Source organism: Plasmodium chabaudi, assembly GCF_900002335.3.
Source record: "Plasmodium chabaudi chabaudi strain AS genome assembly, chromosome: 9".
Taxonomy (NCBI): Eukaryota; Apicomplexa; class Aconoidasida; order Haemosporida; family Plasmodiidae; genus Plasmodium; species Plasmodium chabaudi.
Genome location: NC_030109.2, coordinates 398,704 through 421,085, shown reverse-complemented (window position 1 = coordinate 421,085; position 22,382 = coordinate 398,704). Strand labels below are relative to the sequence as shown.

General features: G+C 22.9%; 2 protein-coding genes across 2 annotated transcripts; one reads left to right on the top strand and one right to left on the bottom strand.

Annotated features, from left to right (window-relative positions):
- Positions 1-2,611: 2,611 nt before the first annotated feature.
- On the top strand, positions 2,612-3,277 carry PCHAS_0909800 (protein tyrosine phosphatase, putative; the record flags this gene model as incomplete). The annotated part of the gene is made up of 1 exon (XM_739643.1): positions 2,612-3,277. One exon carries the CDS (start codon positions 2,612-2,614, stop codon positions 3,275-3,277), a length of 666 nt encoding a protein of 221 aa, XP_744736.1.
- A 413-nt stretch (positions 3,278-3,690) lies between these two features.
- Positions 3,691-20,609, bottom strand: PCHAS_0909700 (conserved Plasmodium protein, unknown function; the record flags this gene model as incomplete). The annotated part of the gene is made up of 7 exons (XM_016798068.1): positions 3,691-14,090; positions 14,196-14,942; positions 15,070-15,864; positions 16,052-16,300; positions 16,501-16,929; positions 17,076-19,361; positions 19,466-20,609. 7 exons carry the CDS (start codon positions 20,607-20,609, stop codon positions 3,691-3,693), a joined length of 16,050 nt encoding a protein of 5,349 aa, XP_016655326.1.
- Between the last annotated feature and the right edge of the window lie 1,773 nt (positions 20,610-22,382).

The window sequence follows — 22,382 nt, the reverse complement described above, 5'->3', positions numbered from 1 at the left end:
ATATATATTTTTTTTATTGGATATCCATATTAATAAACATATATAAAAATAAATACATAGGCCCCCTTCCCGCATATTCCTCAATAAATATTCAAGAAAACTTCTATTCAATCCACCATAATATATATAATACTCATACTACCTAATATGCATAAAATCATATTTAGATTTTCCGAAGACTTAAATTTCAGCTGCTTCAGATCCGTTTCTAAATAAATTAAATGGAAACAAGGAATACATAAAAACATTTTTATGTACAAAGAAAATTCAAATTCTGTTTTCTAAAATCGGAAAAAAATATATTTAAAAGAAAGTATGTTAAGAGATATGCCATAGCATCAAAAAGGATAAAAAAATAAAAGGATTTTTTTTTCGTGAAAATATAAAATATGATAAAGGACAAGAAATAACAAAGTATATGAATAACAATAAAAAGCATGTTAAACTCTGAATCCATTAAACTTTTACTATAGAAGATATGAAGTTAGAATAATATTTTTTATCATGTTATGATCCCCATACCGTTAGTTGCGTCACTATCTGAAAACAAATTATTACTTAAATTTATATAATACATAATATATCTATATACATATTTATTAACTCATTGAAGTGTGATAATGAGAAAATTATAAAAATTATTTACATAAGCACAAATTGAATAAGTAATAAACACAGCATCCCTAAAAAACAAAGGGAAACATTAATATAATTTTGTAAATAATAAATAAGAGAATGAATAATTATATAAAAATATAGATTAATTTGATACGTCCTATACATATACATTATATTGAGGTAATTGCAAGGCAGATTACAAAAAACAAACTTATATACATACTATTTAATAAAAGTTATTGAAGCATATATTTTTCCTATTCATAAATAATACCACAAATGTTATTATAAAAATCAAGATTTAAACATATTATATCTATTACATTATTATCATAATTTTTTAAAATAAAAAGATTTTTAAATTATCAAAAAAATATTAATATATATATGTAGATTAGAAATAATTTGAAGTCATATAAATATCATTTGCAGAATAAACAATATATATATTCATTCATTTATAAACAAGCGAATTACATTTTATATGTATCATATGAAAAAATAAATTTAGAAGAAGTATAAAACCATTTTATTATTTGCGGAAATGTGAACTATTTATATTTACAGTGCGTGTGCCAAACCGCACTGCTTCTAGGAGTAGTAAAATTATAATTACATATTTAAAACACATATATATATACATATCTAATTATTTATATACAAATTATCGAATATTTATTTGAATTACTTATATATAAGTAAATATTTTAATATTTATATATTCATTTATAATTCTACCTTAAAATTCATTTAATATATTAAGTACATATTTATGCCCCCACGAATCTACATAATTTTAAGCATCCCCTTCTACGTATTTGCATGAAACAATATATAGATAAATGCATAATAAATTATACATAATATTCAGATATGCATAATAATACTGTATATATGCATATATGTGTAGTTGTTAATTTGATGGTAGTATTTATATTTTTACAATGATTTAGTGTATTCTTCATAGTATTGTAAAATATCTGTAATTGTTAATCTATTATAAAAAAATATTTTGAAAAGGGGAATGTAGTTAAAAAGTGATATATAATAATTATAAGATTGTTATGCATTGCATTTATATATATATTTTTAGTATATAAAAAATTTGAATAAATTTTACATTATTAATATTTTGGCCTGCTTATATATATATAATTACACGCCTGTATTTTTATTAAGCATATTTAAATACATATTATTTATATTAATACATTCGTATATACGCGTGCTTGTATTTTATTTGTTTTTTCGATAATATTAATCATCATATTATTTCGAAATACACATATGTGTGTTAAATACATAAAAATATAACTTTGTATATACATATATCCATACACTATTTTCAAAAGTATATATAAGCAGGCAACTAATTAAGATCATCGCACACGTATATATACTTATGTAAATATTTGATATACTTTAATTAGTAGTAATAACTATTTCATATTATATGGTCATCGATTTGTGTATATTTGTTTATATGATTGTTTATGTCATTTCAAGGATCCATAAAAAAATATAACATGTTTTTTTTTCTAAAAATCGCTTTGACTTTTATTTAATATATACACCCCCCGTTTTATTATAATTTATATTGGATTCATTTTTTAGAATATTTATGTCCAATTATTTTGACTACCTCTTTATTTTTATCAATGCTTCCCAATTATTTTATATTTTTTTATATTAGCCCACTATCTAGCTATATATATTTATATTAGTCTTGCTTGGTGAATATATGGAGGAATATAATTTGAATTGATTTGTATTTAAGAAATTTCTCTAGTGATACAGATTATTTGGATTCCATAAGTGGATCATTGTCATATGCGTATAGGCTTCTAGATTTATATGTATACTTATTTCATTGGAATGCATACACTAGTTCCAAAGTCTGCATATTTTGCACTATAAACAGAAATACAAGAAGACAAAAAAATAATATATAAGCAATCTTAATTTTTTTTTATTTTTTTTTAATTTTCGCAAAATGGCTGCCCGTTTTAATAATGGATTATTACACAACCCTCAATGCAGAGTCAACCAGGAATATTCCGGAAGCAACGTGTGTAATTGTGATATGCATGTTAACTATGTAAACAAAAAATATTTTGAAATAGAACAATATTATGGAAATATGAATTTTAATATGGATTATTTGAATCCGGTTTTAAATCACCCCACTAGGATTGAACATGGGAAAATAAAAATTTTAATTTTAGATGCCCCTACTAATGATTTATTGCCATTATATATCAAAGAGATGAGAAATTATAATGTAACAGATTTAGTACGAACATGCGAAAGAACATATGATGATGAAGAAATAAAACAAGCCGGTATAAATGTGCATGAATTAATATTTCCAGATGGAGATGCCCCGACTGCTGATATAGTTAATAGTTGGCTTGATATAGTAAATAATGTAATTAAAAACAATTGTTCAGTCGCAGTGCATTGTGTTGCAGGATTAGGTAGAGCTCCAGTATTAGCTTCTGTTGTTCTTATTGAATTTGGTATGGATCCTATTGATGCTATTGTTTTTATACGTGATAGAAGAAAAGGTGCAATTAATAAAAGACAATTGCAATTTTTAAAAACGTATAAAAAAAAAAAAAAAAAAAAAAACTGTTTGAGAAAATGTCACTTCATGTGAGTTTTTTTTTTTTTTCTCGAATAAATTTATTAAAATTATAGCGTTTCGTAATTACATATAAGTGTGGGAGCGTATTGCTGCATGTCATGTGTTTAATTATTATATAATTAAATGCATTTATGTAATTTTTGTAAACTAGCCATTATATCTGTATATTTATATTCACACATATATTATAAATTCCATATGTGTGAATACATGTATATAGTATATTGTAACTAATTTAAAATTAAATTAATACGAAAAAAAAATTATAATATAAAAATGCAAACAAATAATGCATAAATAAGTTATCAAAACTCGTTATAAAAATGGGGATATATGATCTATTCAAGCTCTTCAAAGAGAAGTACATTTATCCCACAAAAAAATAGTTAAGAAAGAAAACTTTTATGTTTTTTTTTTCGAAAATATTAGTCTTGCATAAAGTCATTTACAATTTTTGGAAAATATTTATATGCATAAGAAATAATAATATCCATAAAATTAATGTCTCCAATATCCATTAAAAATCGATAGACAGTATTTTCTTCATTAAATTCACTTATAAATGATTCCCCTAACCTAATTATATTTGTGCAAATATAAGACTGGAAAAAAGATTCTTCTAATATATTTGATATTGTTTTTGATATTTTATTAAGGAATGTAATAATAATACTAATTAATTTTTGTTTATATTCTGAATGAAAAAACAATTCAAATGTTTGTATAGACGAAATGGAAAGATATGATATAAAATCTCCAAACATTTTTTTTAATGCTATGTTTTTTGATAAAGCTAGATTAATATTTTTAATTAAATTTTCAATAAATCTTGAATTTCCTGTATAATTTATATGTATAATTGTAAATAAATCGGATAGAATATGTTCTATTTCCTTTTCACTTATAACATTTAATATATTTTTTGATAGAACCGATAAACTTTGGATATTAAATAAGCACATGTCGAATATACTATTCTTAATTGAATCTGCATTTGTTAAGGGAACATTAAGTTCTGAATCACGTACAACTAAAAATATCATATCTAAAGTTTGAATAACATACATTTTAACATAATAAATTATATATTTATATACAAGACTTTTTTTTTGGTCATAAAGATATATACTATTTTTTACGAGCAAATCAAATCCGTAAGTAAATGTATAAGAAATAGCTTTATCCATTAAACCTGAGTATACATTTTGAATTTTTCGATATAAATAATTTACCAATACGAAACATTTGAGATTTCTACCTTTACTATTGGTGTTACTTTCTTCTACACTACTATTTAGGTCTGCTTTGCTTACAATTTTTTTTTTAATTTTTCTTGGATCTTCAGAAAAACTATATATTTTATCTTTTACTACTTTTAATGAATTAATTTCATTTTTGGATAAAATATTATTTTGTGAATAACTTTTGTCAATATCTTCTTCATGCATTTCCTCCAAAAAGCTGTATTGCTGTCCGTTAACATTTTTTATATGCCTAAAATTTGCATTGCTAGTAGTTGCAGTGTCTATATTTGAAGGTGGGTTAATAGTAGAGGATTGAGGCAAATGGGGACTAATATTAGAGCTAATATCTGAAATAACATTAGAAATATTAATAGCATTTCTTTTCCCTATAGACAATTTTTCATTTAAGCATGTATCATTCTTAATATTAGTATTGGTATCATATGGTCTTGCAGATGCTAATAATACAAAATCTAAAAGTCGCTTAATAATATTAGTAATATCTTCTTTATATTTTATATTTTTAATTACTTGTTTATTATAATAAATATCTCTTTGTGTAATAATATGTATTATATTGTTTTGCTGGTTAAATGAAAAAAAGAACTTTTTAATATTTTTGACAAAATTGTCGTATAAGGAGGAATGCTTACTAAGACCAAAATTAGATGGATAATTATTTAAAACTAAAATATAATTTTCAACAAATATTTTAATAACATTTGTAATTTCTTTTATATTATTTTTGGTGTACATATTTATATCATCTCTTTTGCTGATACTAGTATTTATAATATCTTTTAATTGCTCACTTTGAGTTTTATTAAATTCAAATAAAATTTGTCTATTATTATTATTATATATATGTTGTAAAGCCGATTTATAAGTAAACCTTGCAATTTGTTCATATATTTTAATTAGTAAATCTCTTTTTTCTTGCTCTAAATTAAAATTAATATAATTTTTAGTTCTATATGAATATATATATTTGTTTTTATCAATTGTTCTGCTTATACTATACTCTAAATTTATATATGGACTCCTTGTTCTTATAATATCAGAAAATCCATAATAAAATGCAAACAATAATAAATGAGGAACATGATAATTATTGAAACTAAATGATGGAGTTGTCTTAATAAAATGGTGACAAAAATCTTTTTTTTTTAATTCATTTTCTAAAGAATTTTTAAATGCTTCCAAATAATTATCATTTTGTAAAAAACTTTTAAAATTTATTAAATTTTTTCCTTTTATAAATATATCTACTAATTTATGTTCTACTATTAATTTTTTAATGTTGTCTATTTGATCTTTCTCCATCCAAATAAAATCTTCTATTTTAGGCTTTTCCTTTTTGTTTCCTTCTCCACTTGTTTTATCATTCTCTTTCCCTTGATCATTTCCTTCGGGGAATAAATAATTATACGCAGCTGCATACGGGTTTGAAAAAAAACTCTTTTCCCCACTACTTGTTTGTTTCTGTAGTTTTTCTTTTGATTCACTTTGATCATCCGAATAAATATTTTGCTCTGATTGCGCATTTCTCAAATGATCATATTTAGGATTTTTTTTTTGGCTTCCTATATTTTTATTTTTTTGTATATCATCAAGATTTATGTCTAACAAGTTGTAAATCATGTCCACATTTTCAGAAGCCTGTAAAATATATTTTTGTATTTCTGGATAATGGCCTAATAAAGAAAGAACAAAAAAAAAGTATAATTTTGTATTTTCTTCACCTTCATTAAGTGCTTTATTAGGATTTTCTGATAATCCATATCCATACGCATCTTCACTAAATGGCTTGTGGTTATGCATAAGTATATCTACTGACTCGCTAGGAAAATGGACATTTCTTAAAAAATCATGTTCATTATATATTAATTCTATTTCTAAATATAAGGTACTTGTTTTTTCAAAAATTTGTTTTGCAAAATTAGACGATTTATTTTTTTTATATAATAATTTAGTATAGTTATTCCCTACTGGATTTAATCTCTGTTGTATACGCATGGGATTAAATGATCGTACTTCATACATTAATTTGTATAACATAACAATATATATATTTTTATATAATACATATACACTATATGCATTTCCATTATGTATACCGTCTTTTTTTATTGTATAATATTTATCAATAAGATTTTGTAAAACATTAACAGTTTTATTTAAAATGTCGATTTGGCATTTTGCTCCTTTTTTTTTCTCATATTTTTTTAGCTCATCTTTGTCTGCAAATCCAAAGCATTTTATTTCATTGTAATTATAACCTGCATTACTATTATTTTTTTTTGAAGAAAATACATTAAATAGCATATCTCCCCAATCGGTGTTAATATTACCAAATTGCTTATCATCGTTTTTTAGTTCATTTTGAATAGTATTTATACAAAAATTTTTATGATAACTATCTAATTCGCTTAAATTTTTTCCATTAAAAACAGATTTTTCACATTCATAAGAAAACATTGCAATATTTTGAATACGATGTTTTCCTATAAAGTCATCTAAGGGCTTACCGAAAAAAGAAATATTACTACCAAAAAAACCAACATTTTTTTCACATTCAATTAATTGATTTTTCTTTTCATTCTCAGTTAATTTTATTGAACTATCAATATTAGAAGTATTTTTCAAATCAATTATTTCCTTGTTTTTTAACTCGTATAAAATCGGACATAAAAATTTGATATTTTCTAACTGATCTAAATAAAAACTAGAAGAATGAATATTCGAATTACTTGTATAATTATGCTTATAAAAATATTTGTTTATTTCTGAAACTTCAACAGTTAAATCATTAAGAAATTGTTGTAAAATATTATTTTTTTCTAAGGATATTTTTAAAATTTTATAAAATTCTAACTCCATTAAACATTCCAACTTTTTTTTTGTTATATAATGCTTATTTTCAATATAGACATATTTTTTACTGAATAAATGCTTTTGGTTATATTCAATATTTTTATACATTTGATATTTATCCCTTAAATATTCATTACTAATACTATTCATTTTTTTAATTGTATACAAATTATTGCTTTTAATTATTATTATAGATAATAATATAAGTCTATATTTTATCATTGCTGTTTGTTTGTCCATTCTTCTTTTTATAAAAAAATTTTCTTCCTCACTTAATGTGTATATTTTATTAAAATATTCTTCATAGTTTGAAAAATAGTTTTCTTCCTGATAGTTTTTTTTAATTTTTTGTACTTTTGGTTTCTTATGTCGTTTATATTTTATGTCTATTTTCGGCTTCATTTGGGGCACACCATCATTCTCTGTTTCGCTGTCGACATCACTTTCATTTCCGCTATCATATTCACTTTTTTCACTATCACTGCCACTCTCGCTTTCACTTTTTTCGCTGTCGCTATCACTTTCGTTTTCACTTGTTTCGCTGTCACTATCGCTCGTGTTTTCACTTTTTCCGCTGTCACTATCACTCTTCTTTTCACTTTCTTCGTTTCTGTCCTTGCTTTGAATGTTTAGTCCATCATCATCGGCATTGTGAAACTCCTGACCATAATTACGTTCGGCTTTGATTTCTGTCTTTTCAATAAATTTCATCACGTTTTCAATATTTTCATTTGTATTACAAGTGTCATGGTTATAATCTCCTTTTAATATAAGGGGTGTAATTGACTTGACTACTAATAACGTACATGTGTTTCTTTCGTATTTGTTTTTATACCATGCAAATCTTAGTATCTCTAAAACTTGAGTATCTGTTTCAATTTTTTCTTTTCCTTTGCTGTGTTTGTTTGCTTGTTCTCTTATATTTCTTTGATATATTTGACTATATTTTGGATATAAATTTTTAATTATATTTTTTCTCTCTAAACTGGTAATACCCGATTTAAAATGTGTATTTATTTTTTCGTAGGATACATTTCTAATATTTTTATTATGAATAAATATGTTTTTAATAATATAATTTAATTTGGAATATTTCTTTAACTTTTTTGTTATGGCACTTCTTATGATATTTTTATTAATAAAACTAGTTAATTCATGAAAAGACTCTTTATTATTATAACTATTAAAATATACTTGGTATGAAATTTTAATATTATAATTTCCAACCTCTAAAATAAGTTTAATATTTTCGTTATCCCCATTCATTGTATCAATAGTTAAATTAAATATATTTGATGACCATTTATTAGAATGAAAATATTCAAATTCTAGCAGTTGGTTAATAATTTTTTTATCATTGAAATGTTTTAGGGCATTGTTAATTTTTTCTATATTGCCGTATTCGGTGTTTAAATCTTTGTCTTTTTCAATTTTTTTAAATTTTCTATTACCTCGTTTTGTAGCTGTATATTTTAAAGGTTTTTTAACACCTTTAAAAGTAGTATTTAGTATCTTTTTTTCAGCTTTATTGTTAACATTCTCTCTCCATCTTTTAATTTTATTTACAATTATTTTCTTCGGCTTAGTTCCACGAGGATGGAAACCTTTTCGTGAAATATTTTTATCTTCTTCATAACCATTTTCTCTTTTAGGGTAATTATACTCCTGATTATTTATTTGTGAAATATGCTCATTCTTATTTTTATCGCTTTTTTGTTGATCCATTTCTGAATGCGTATTTTCTTGTACTAGGTCATCGCTTTTATGTTTTGGGGATGTATTGTTTTTATTAATCAAGTTGAATGGATATTTATAGTTTTCATTTTTATTAGTTCCTGCAGCTTCATGTCTTTCCCCTTTTCTCTGTAGTTTATTTATATTTGTAAAAGAATCATTAAAATATTTGGAAACATTATTAATTTTGTAAAAGGGTATAATTTCTGCATCATAGCATATATGGATATTTTTATCATTCTCGGTTCTATGTTCAATAAGTAGAAAACATAATTGATTATTTCTTCTAAATACATTATAACTTACTATTGAATTTTTATATTTTTTTTTAGTTAAAAAATATATATATTTGCTTTTTTCTACATTTCCATGCATGTTAATTTTAAAATTTACTTCACATATGAGCCCATTAATTTTTGTAAACAATTGGAGATAGTGAGTATATCCATATACACTATGTTCAATGTTATTTGTTTTTTGTATTATAACTCTATATATTTCTTTTATCCAATCATAGGTGTGCAAAGAACTACATATTTTTATCTTATTTTTTGATGAATTATCATTATTATAAATATCAAAGGCATATATAAACATTTTTTCTAAGCAACTCAATGTTCTATATGCATCTGTTTGGACAATATTATATATTTCTATTCCTTTGGGATTTGTATTTCTATTGGAAGGTAGTGAATTTTCCAATTTCGGCTGTTTCACAGATTTATCGTGTTTATCATTTTGATCACTTTTAGTAGTAGTAAGTGAACCATTTTGAGTATCAGTCGATATTCTATCTTTATTTTGATTGTGATTATTCTTAATATGTCTTTTTAAAAAAAATATTTTTTTAGAATTAGCAATTTCATTTGCTTTTTTATACATAATATCAATAAGAGAATCTTTCGATACTTCTATTTGTTTAGATTTCGAAAAAAACTCTTTATGCTTATTAATTGCCTTTGTTCTAAATTTTTGAATAAAAGGCTCATATTTTACAAGGGTAATAATGTTTGTATAAATAAGTAGAAGATTTTCTTCATCATGAAATGAAACAAATTCTAGTAAATTAATATTTTCTTTTTCAGTATGAAAAAATTTTTCAATCGTATTAATGTTAATTGGCAATAAATCATTTAGAATTTTGGTAACATAATATTTTATGTATGTTATAAATTTCGCCTCAATATTATCATATAAGTGTTGAAAAAAATTTATATATATTCCAAAGTTAAGTAAAAAAATTCTTTTAAATTTTAAAATAATGTCTTTTACTTTTATATCATGCTTATTTACAAATGTTAAAAGATTTGAATTATCGAAGATTAAGTTTAATAATATTTTAATATAACATTCTTCTATTGAGTTATGCAATAAAAAAAATATATTTGAGAACATGCGTCTATAATCTATATTTTCAATAATATCTTGTATATAACAATTTTCAACAATATAATACATATTTATAAAAACTGAAGAATACATAGTAATAAGTCCATCAAGCCCTACATTTGATTTTAATAGAACCTGTCTTATAATATCAAATCCACCTCTTAATATTCCTTCAGATGAAATTGTATTAATTATATATTTTTTAGTAGTATCTAATCCGAAAATATTATATATAATATGAGATAACATATTTATTAATTTAATTTTAAATTTGGGTTTTGAATAAACAAATCGAAGTGTTTTAAATATTATAGACGACGAATAATAATTTGCATATTTCACAGGAATTGGTGATTTAATTAATACATTACTAACCTTAACATATTTTATATTTTGTTTCCATAAATTATAAACAAATATGGATTCGACATATTCTCTTGATATTAATGAATCACCAGCTATATATATGCCTCTATCTATTAATTCATTAAATATCATATTACTAATTCTATAACCTTTATATTTATTAAAAATTTTTTCATCTATTGATTCAATAAGTCTATGAAATGTTATTATTGCAATGAATAACTTATATATTTCTTCTTCGGTTAATATTTTCATATATTTTAAAAAATTATTATTATTTTTTAATTTATATTTTATATCTTCAAAATTGCTATTACTTCCATTAATGCAAATCTCAATATTTATAAATTCCCATAAATGGGAAATGGCGTGTTGCTTATTGTTTATCATTTTCAAACTAAAAGAATTGCTATTTTCATCTGTTGTATTATTCAGTGAATTAGAATTTCTTCCCTTTCTGACAATTTTAGACTTGTAAATAGTATCTTTATATTCAGAAAAGACTATTTTAGGGCTTTTCAGAAGTTTCACAGTTTTGGGATCTATGTATAATTCCTTTGCTTTCAACCTCTTTAGATATCCTGAGGTACATTTTTTAGCTCCATCCTTCCAAAAAATATCTTGATTCAAAATTTTTAAATATATTAATTCATTATTTTTAAATTTTTCTAATTGTAACTTAGATGCAATAGAATACCATTCTTCGTAATCCAATTCTTCATTCGATAATTTTTGCAAATTTTCTGAATAGTTCAGAATTTTTATGAGTCTTCTTTCCAATTCAAAAAAATACTTTTTTGTTAATTCTGTGGCTCCTAATTCATTGTAATCATATTTTAAGCAACATTCTCGTAATATTTTTTTTTTATTTAATGAGGGTTTTTCATTATTTTCTTTTTCTGTCTTATGTATAACATTATTAATTATATTGTCTATATAAATTTCTACATATTTCATAATATTATATACAACTTTTATATGCTCACAAATAATTAAATCTTCAAAATTTTTGAGCATCTGGATTTTTCTTTGCTTAGTATTTTGTTCATGTTTATTATTCGGATCAATAATAACAAAATCTGGATTCATTTCTAAATCCTTTTTAATATTATTCAAAATAAAATCAAGTAGTTTTAAATACACTCCGGTTTTATAATAATAATTATTATAATAATCTAATAATATATCATAATATTTTTTTTTCTGATCTCTGTTGAAAATGTCAAACTTTTCTTTTTCTAAAAACGTTATTATATTACTAATAGAACTTTCTATTAAACTGCTAGGTGTATTTAATATGTCTTGAAAATATATAAAGTCAGAATATATTTGCATATTTGAACTTAGTACTTCTAGGAGTATATCCATCAATCTTAAAAATCGTATTAAATTTTTATAAAACAAAAAATATTTAAAATTTAATATATCTTCTCTTATAGATATTAAGAAGTTGTATAATCCAATTTTGTTAGAAACAAGTGCATTTAATTTGTATTCGATAATATCAAAGTAAGTATTATAGTAATGATTTGCTTTTTGTGTGTTTATTATAGATTCATCACTTATTAATTTGCACCTTTGAACTGTTCTGTACAACGGCTCCATGTTGCTATTAATTATATCAGTGGAGTCATTATTATTAGTGTTAATATTTGAAACACTTCTAATATGTCTTTCATTTTCTACAAATATTTTAGTAGTCATATATAGTATATTTGTGTATATAAAATAGGTAGGAAGTATTAAAGACATTTTACCATTGTGAACTAATATTTGTATGCTAAACTCTGTAGATGTATTATCTTGATATTTATATAAAGTAATTGTATCATTCGGTTCTATGTATAATATAACTAATGAACTTTTAAAATGATTTGATAAAAATGGCATCAGCCATATCATGTTTTTTTGGAATCCCGTTTTTTTGAGGTATGTATTTATAATATTTTTAGCATATTTTTCATTTTTTGAAAAACAAGCATTATCATGAAAACAATTAAAAACAGAATAGAAAAAATCACATACATTTTTTATTATATAATTTAAATAATATTCATTATTAGACAATGAATAATTTGTATCATCAGAATTGTCATGAGTAAAAAACTTATGCCCTTTGCGATTATGTAGGCATTCGATATTTATACTCTCTTCTAATAATATAAATTTAGCTAATTCTTCTTTTTTTTCTTTACTTAATTTTATTTGGCCATCGACAATTATATATTTACTATTGTTATAAAATATGTTTTTATAAATATTTACAATCACATTTACAAATGTATTCACATTTTCTATTAATTCAGTAATATAAAATAGATTATACAACTTTTTTAATGTAATATTAACAGGTTTATATAAACCCAATTTTAATTCACTAAATTTGTTAATATATGAATAACCTAAACCTACTAAAGATAAAAAATAATAATCTTGCTTATAATGATCTAATGATATAGAAAATTTATATTTGTCCAATTCTTCTAAAATTTTATCTCGAAGATTGGAATTAATTCTATATTCTTTGACACGATTTAAAAACATTTTACCCATATCAATATTATAATTGTCTTTTTTGTAATTAATTTTGTTTTTTAAAGTTGAATTTGGTTTAACTTCTTCAGAGTTTAAATCTATATATTTTGACTCCTCTTTTTTGTCATGTAATTTAGGTATATACCTGAAGTGCTTTTTTGCTAACGTTTTTTTATTATCGTTCACACTCAATAATTTTATCATATATCTTAGAGAAGATATAAATAACAATTGATTGAAATTATCATGATCATCATAATTTATATTCTTATTTAGCATTATCCATTTTTTGAACCAGTTTAATAATTTATTATCATATAAAAATAATTCGTCCAATAAATTATATATATTATGATATGGTCCAAAAGAAAATAAAGAAAATATTTCTAAATGCAATATATTCAAATAATTATTTCGAACTCTATCATTTCTATTATCTAATATATTTAAATCAATCAAATTTTCTAATATACTAGTTTTTAATGACCCAACGTCTTTATGTTTTATTAAATCTTCAATCATTTTATGAATACTATTAACATCCATTGGATCTTTTATGTTATTTGTTATAACTAAATGTATATCTTCGATAGCTGAGATTTGTGTTTCTGAATATTGTATTTCTAAAGACTCAAGATAATCCATTATATGCATTACCTTTTCGCGGTTCATCAGAAAGTAAGCTAAATAAAAAAAATGTGATATGCATATGTATAAGAATTATGATGGTATGTATATTTTATTTTATCACATATGCAAACAATATGTTCCCATTTTTTGTGTCTTACCCTCGTTCTGCAAACTATATACACCATTTTGGAAAATAGGGTTTTGTTCATAGACTCTAAATCTATGCCCCTTCTTAAGTATTACAATTTGTTTATTCCTATTTTCTTTTTTTTTTTGAGATTTAAAAGAATGCATATCATAGCCATTTTGGGAATTTTCTGAGTATAATGTTATATTTTCTTTATAATGATAACTTAATATTTCAGTAAAATGCATTAAAGCGTTTTGTGAATAATAAAAAAGGGATATTTTTTGTTTAATATTTAATATATTATTTATTTTAAATAACAATTTACTACTAATATCCTCCATTTCTATATCCATAGTCGAAAATAATAAATTCATTTTTTTTTGCGCATTAAAAATATTATGTAATTCATAAACTAATATATTTAACATAATATCAGTTAGTTTGCCTAAATGAGAATAACTAGAATTTTTATTAACACAATCTTTTATATCTTGTGTGTCCAAATTTATTCTTAATTTAATATTTGGTAGATATATTTTCATATCTTTTAAATTGTATTTATATAGCCATTGTTCTTTTATGCAACTATATAAATCATTTTTTTTATTTTTCTTTATTTTTTCATCCTCCTCTCGAAAATGTTCTATCTTTATGTCAGATTCGTTAAAGATTAGCATGGAATTTATTAGCTTGTCTATTTTGTTACTTTCTATATAGTATCTAATTAATTTTTGAAAATTTGCAAAATAAAGTTTAAAATGCGTTTCTATAGGGACTTCAAAGGGGGTTTAAAAAGTGGAGAAGGAAAGTTAAGAATGTATATATATAGGAAACATGTAGTATATATGTAAAATGTGTGTATGGTATTATTTCGTAAAACATGGTTTACACACATATCTTACCATTGTGCCCCCATAATCGACTTTTCTGAACAAATGTATTATAGACAGAAGATTGTTTGACAATATCAAAGATTGTATCAAAAAGATTATCATTATATTTTTTAGGAATGTTAAATACATGATATAATAAAGATATACTTTTAGTAGTTTTAATTAATTTTAACAAAATTTGTTTAGGTTCTTTTTTTTTGCTTTCTATAGAATATTTATCATGAAAAGTCTTATTATTAGAATAATTATATTCAACTAAATCTAAAAAAAATATTTGTTCAAAATCTTTTATTTTGCCATAAGAAATTTCAATTGGATAATAATAATTATTTGGTTCATAAAACATAATAAATGATTTCTTTTGTTTTAAATTATTAATAAATTTTAATGATAGTTCTTCAATATTATTATCAAAAAAATATTTATAATAAATAAATGTAAGTTTCATTTTTTTTAATAAGATATTTATTATTGTATTTCTTATAGTGTTGTCTATTATATCATAAAAGTAATTTTCACATTTATTGAATATTTTCTCAACTATTATTATTATTTCATCTATATTAATTTTTATTATATATTCTTTATCTACTAATTTTTCCAATTCATCAGTTTTTATAATTTTATTTAATACCTTATTAAAAAATACAACTATATTTATTATATCCATTAAATCGAGGATTAATATTTCATTTTGAAACACAGGATACTCATTATTAGAAACATGAGATGAAAGTTCCTCTATATTTATTCTATACAATATTAGAGAAATTGTGTTTATGGTCTTTATAAATTTCTGATTGCCTAAGGAGAGAAATGTGTGTAAAAAATTTAAGTTAACATCACCGCAGTCAATTTTGTTGAAAATTATACCAATAAAGTATGATATAAATAATATATACTTGGAAAATATGATAATTATATTACAGATAAAACACTATTTCATGCACATCTATGCAACTAAAAAAAATGTTTTATCATTTTTATATACCTGGGTATTTTCTACTTAATTTAACAATAGAAGTAGCTATTTTTTGACTGTATATTTTGTATTTAAAAATAGTTTCTTCTAACGAGAATAAATAAGCCTTTGTTTCATTATCAGGGGTCGTTTCACTTAGTATATGTACCTTTATCAAATTGTAAGCAAAGGAAAAATAATATCTTATTTGGTTTTCGTTAGACAGTCTTTTTATATCTTGTGCCATTCCTTTTAGATGCTGAATCAAGGTATCCATAACTTTTGCCATGAAAAAAGATGAAATAATGAATAATAAAATAAAGTGATAAAATAATAATAGAATGAAGAGAATACAGTAGAACAATAAAGTCGTAAGAAAATTGAACATTTACAAAAGACTAAATTGGTAACCCATCATAAATATAAATCGAATAATTCTACAGCTTATTCAACTTTTATTTTTAAAATTTATTTATTACGTATTTTTGGATTATTATAAAAATTGCTGAAAATATTATAGGATTCTTTGTTTGAAACAAAAGCAGTGTTTTTGAAACTAATGCTATTGTTATAAAAATTATCAATAATCGAATTAATTTTTTTACTAAGGAGTGGGAAAACATTTTTTGTTTCTATACATGCTTTGATCGCGCTCAATTTATATAATTTTCCACATATAATAGCAGTAATTAAAGAAGATATATCATTAATAGTATCTCCAATATGCTTTCTATATGTTACAAGGGATGGATATTTTTCAATTATATTACTGTCTCTTTTGTTATATGTGAATTCTTCATATTTTATGGGATCGAGTATTGCATATAAAATTTTTTTCGATACGGATATTTTTCTATCTTTGCTTAATTCAAATTTGATTTTTATCATGCTCTCGGAATTATATTTATCTGCAAGGAAAGATGAAAGAAACAAAATGACAAATGAGAATTATGTGTCAATAAGTATATATATATATATATGTGTGTACGTGCTTTCATAATATACAATACTGAAGATGTATTAGAAGCTTATTTTATATGGACGGAAGGATTACCTATATTTTTGACAGTATAAAAATTCAGAGTGAATCCAGCATTGATCTTATACTTAATCCCTTGGCTTGAGTCTAAAATCTTAGTAGCAATCGCATTTTTAAATATATAATAATATCCATCATACCCACGTGATATTTGTATAGGATCTATATTTCTAAGTTGTTTATTTTGAATTGTATAAGACTTATTTTGATTTATATAGTGAATATTTTTTTTTAATCCTACAAATAATATATACATAATAAAAACATCTGTAAACCCGAAATAATTCAAAAGACTTAGATGGTGATTATCTTCATTAGTTACCATAAGTGTATAATACATATTTGATAGCACATTTAATTCATTTTGTGAAAATATATCTAATATTTTTCTTAAATAATTTGTATAATGTAACCATACTATTGTAAATACAGAATATAATTTTGTCTCTATTTTATTTATAACATTTTGGCTAGTATTTAAACTAAAAAATGATAATATTTTTTTTTTATTTTTAAATATATTTTTTGATTGATAAAAATATTCATTTAAATCATTCATATTAACTTTTAAAATATTTTTTAAATTTCCTATTTCATATACAGACATAATTCTAATAATAGTATCTTTCATTTGATCAGAATCAAAAAAGGTGGATTCAAATATTTTTTTTAAATTTTTGTCGTTTAAAAATAATAAATTCTTATATAATATACTATACTTTGTTCTTAATAAATCATATTTTAATTCCTTAATACTTCTTAATTTTTCTATATTTAAAATCTTTTTCTTTTTTTTACATATATCTTTTAGAAACACTGCACTGTTTAGCATTTCCTTCGCATTTTTTTCAAAATATGTATCATCATTAGTACTATTAGTAGTAGAATTAGAATTTAAGCTAGTATCTTTGTTGTCTATACTATCCATATTTCCATTATCCCCCTTACTAATATTTTGAAATGGGCTTACCGGAAATTCATATAACCCTTTTAATTTATTTTCTACATCGCTATCTGTATCCATGACTACATATGGGTCATTAAATGACATACTTTGCTCAGTTGTCATACTATGGTCTTGATTTTGATCTGCATTTTGTTCTTTTTCAATTTCTGGAATTTTCTTTATATGTGCTTTTTCACTAAAACTCATTTCTGTTGGAGGTGTGTAATGATCAGTTACATTTTCGGAATAATCTGATGGTTTATCAACCTTAAACTTACACTGATTAATTGAGCAAGGTTTTTCATCATTTCTGTTTATTATATTTGAAAAGTAATTTGGTATTTCATTTTGATTCACGATCATATGTTTATAGGTGCTCGTGTTATTTAAGAAAGATAATTTAGAAGGGGATGACGAATTATCATTATTCTCACTAGATGATTTCTCTTTGTTTTTTGGTTCTAAATTAGTGTAATTACTCGTATTTTGAGAACTATTTGCTGTTATTAATTTGAATTTCCCTTTAGGGGTTCGTTTGGTTATTATTACTATAGGCTCAACATATTCACCAATACTCCAACTAGCATTTCTATTACCATTTCCATTATCATTTCCGTTACTATTTCCGTTACTATTTCCATTATGAGCCCCATCTCCATTATAAGTTCCATTTCCATTATCAGTTCCATTTTCATTTATTTCAATTTGTTTACTAAAACTATCAGATCTACGATTTTCATTCCTTGATAGAGATTGGTATAACATTTTTAATTCCTCACTATCGTTTAGATAGCTATTTGAAGTGTTTTCTATGGATTTATCATACAACTCATCTTTATGTTCATCTTTTTTTTTTTTTAAATTATGAAATTGAAAATCTGTATCATTATAATATGATATATCATTTTCCAATATATGCTCCATATTTTTTGTTATATTTTTTTTTTCTTCTGCTTCTTCTTCTTTGTTTTTATCCCTGGAATAATCGCTTCCTTCATTATCATTTGATGAATAATTATTTGACTCATCGTCTTCCATATATACATCTTCACAATGATCATCGATATAATTTATGATTTCTATAGAAAATAATAAACTTAGATTTTTCAAATTCCCTTTAGCTATATCTAGCATTAATCTATATATATGATATTCAGTTACTAAATTAGATCCATCATATGCTTTAATAATATCGTTAATAGTTTTATAACGATTTAAACTAGGATTGTCTTTATCACTATTTGTTTTTTTGGCATCATTTAATATTTCTTCCTTTATAGATTTTTTAATTGTTGCACTTTCCTTTGAAGTTACGGAAGTTATTGTGATTTCTGAAGGAGTGGATAGGCCAGTGGCTAATGAAAAGATGAATAGTGAATATATCAAAAAAGAAATTTAGTATATATACAAATAAAAAGATGAAACTAAATATATAATAAAAAATATTAATGAGACTTACTTTCACTAGATAAGGTGTATTTAGTATCAAAGGGAAGAAATAAAGTACTGTTCATACTTATAGATGTGATTCCAAAATTTTTTAACGAATTTAAAATAGAGAATTTACTATGAACTGAAAGATAAGCAAAATCTAAAAATAATCTATGAGGAATTAAAGTATCAGAATAATATTTATTTGATACTAATTGAATTAATCTGTCTGGCAAGGTATTCATAAGTATAGATATAAGAATGCCATTTTCATTTAAAATAATAACTTTCGAATTATAAACTTTTGATATAATAAGAGATGAAAATGCATCAAAAAAATTATACATATTAAGAAAATAATTTGATTTATCATTATTTATAATTCTACTTTCTTTCTTGCATATAACATTATCTAAATATTTAAAAATTCGATTTTTAAACTCGTCTCCTAATATTTGTAAAATATGAGAATTGTATGATATAAAATATAAATATAAATTTTTTAGACATATCCAATATGTTCTTAAAGACATATTTATAATATTTTCATCTCCAATAAAATAATCCTTTAGTAATATATATGGATCGCTTGATTTTAATATATGTTCGAAATTATTTAAAATTGCAATATAGTTTATAGTGATTTTAGATGGATCTATTTGTATTAAACTTAATATTATTTCATGAGCTTCTGGTGTGTAAGCAGAATATAAATCTATAAAGGTTCTTAATTTATATGCCATATTAATTTTATTAAAATAAAGTAATATATTTTGATCTTTTTCCGATTTTTCTTGTTGTAAAAATTCATCATATAACTTATCAACTAAGTCTCTTTTAAAATTTTCCTCATCTATTTGATTTTTTTCTGATATTAATTCATTTTTATTTAATAATAAATATTTTACTTCTTTTATTAATAGTTCATTAAGTAACACCAGTGACTTATTTATTCCTAAAAAGTTTTCTGTATATATTTTTTCTACAAAAGATGAACACGAGTTTGTAAATACCTCGTATATATTATCATTGTGAGCACGATATTCATCAAGATGCTCAATAACATCCAGCATTTTATTTGTTTGTATTTCTTGGGTTATACTCACATTTGAGTTTAGTAGTTCATTATGCAAATTCAAGAAACCATCGTACGAATATTTTTGTATTGTCATACTTTCTTGTTGATCGTCTGGAAAATAATTAGAATATGAAAGTAGTGATAGAAAAGCAAGGTGTCAATTGAAATATTAGCAGCTTTAATAAATGAGAAAAATGGATGAACAAAACGATGAGATTTCACGTGATAGATATAAGATATGAGAATAAGGTTGGATTTAAAAAATAATAATATACATATATATATTGAATTCCCCTCACCATTGGCGTCTTTAAAAATATGCACTAGATTAGAAGGGTGGTTCTATAGGAGAGCAAAAATTGTTGTTTTATTTATGGGCTCATAATATAATGACATTATAGTGTAATAATAATGTCTTTTTCTTTTCGTTATTACCCTTTTTAAATACATACTCCTTGGAAATATATCGCTACATTGAGCTCCTGATAAATAAGGCGCAGAATAAAACGGAATGAGTTAATCGTTACATGTATATGATTTTACATGTACATTTTGTTATGAATTATTGCACTAGGTAGGTTGTGCAGACCCATATTTTTGCAAAATCTTAGAATATTCCCATAATTTAGCAACCGAATATTATTAAGACAGCAAGTATTTATTACCATTTTTTAGAAAATAAGTGAAAAAAAATAGTAGCTCCCAAATGATTATTCTTCTATTATTTGAGAACATTTTTTATAAAATAATTTTAGATTTTTTTAATTAAATAATTATATTTCTAATGGTCATTTAAATTTATGTAGTAAATATGAGGATAGAAAAAAATTATAACTATATATGAGTTAACAAAAATAAATAATGAAACAAAATTATATCACCATTCAAAAAAAAGGGAAAAATACTGTTTTACAAATAATTACTCAGCATTGATCCTTTACATATTTTGTGTCAATACTATGACTAAGCCATGTATGCATATATATGGAAATAAACATATTCATGCGAATAGGTCTAAAACAAACAAAAGCTAATAAACATGCAATTATATAATCTAAAAAAATTACGATAAAATCACATTAAAAAAGTTAGTATAAATAGTTTGTATTCCAATTAATAATGTATTGTCTTTATGTAGTTTATATTATAAAATAAAAAAAAAATATATAAGCATATAAAAAATTACAAATATTTCTTATGATAATCAAAATAATATCATTGCAATGATATAGTTACATAAATATTACATATCAAACAAGACATATGGCAGCAACAAAGTAGACCTACAGAAATACCTATACAAGCATTTTAATATGCTAACATCAATAATTTTTTATAATAGCAAACTGTTATTGATTGATATTTTTAACAGTATTAAATATAGACCTTCATTATAATTTTCGACTGAATATAATTACATGCATTTTATTATATTTTCTCTACCATGTTTTTTCTCCCCAGTTCTATACACACATCCTTACAAAAAAAAATAAATTTTATATGCACCATTTTGCATAGGCCCAATAAATGGGCTTACCGTTGGTCTTAAAGATATATTTTTATTTTAAGAGAATTTTATTTGCCTTGATCTATATTCTTTATTTCATATTCTCTTATTTTATACTATTTTATTTATTTTGTAGTTTTAAAATTATTTCAAATTCTGAAGTATTGCAACTAATATGAGAATGCGCAAAAATATTTCATGCACACATAAAAAAAATAAGGTCTCCACGAGAGTTGGAAACTCAAGATATGTATGAAATATAGAATTATAAGAAATGTAGGAAATTCTTTTCTTTATTTTTCTTTCCTCATTTTTATAGTGAAAAATATGGCTTATTAATTAATTGTGTATGGAAAAAAT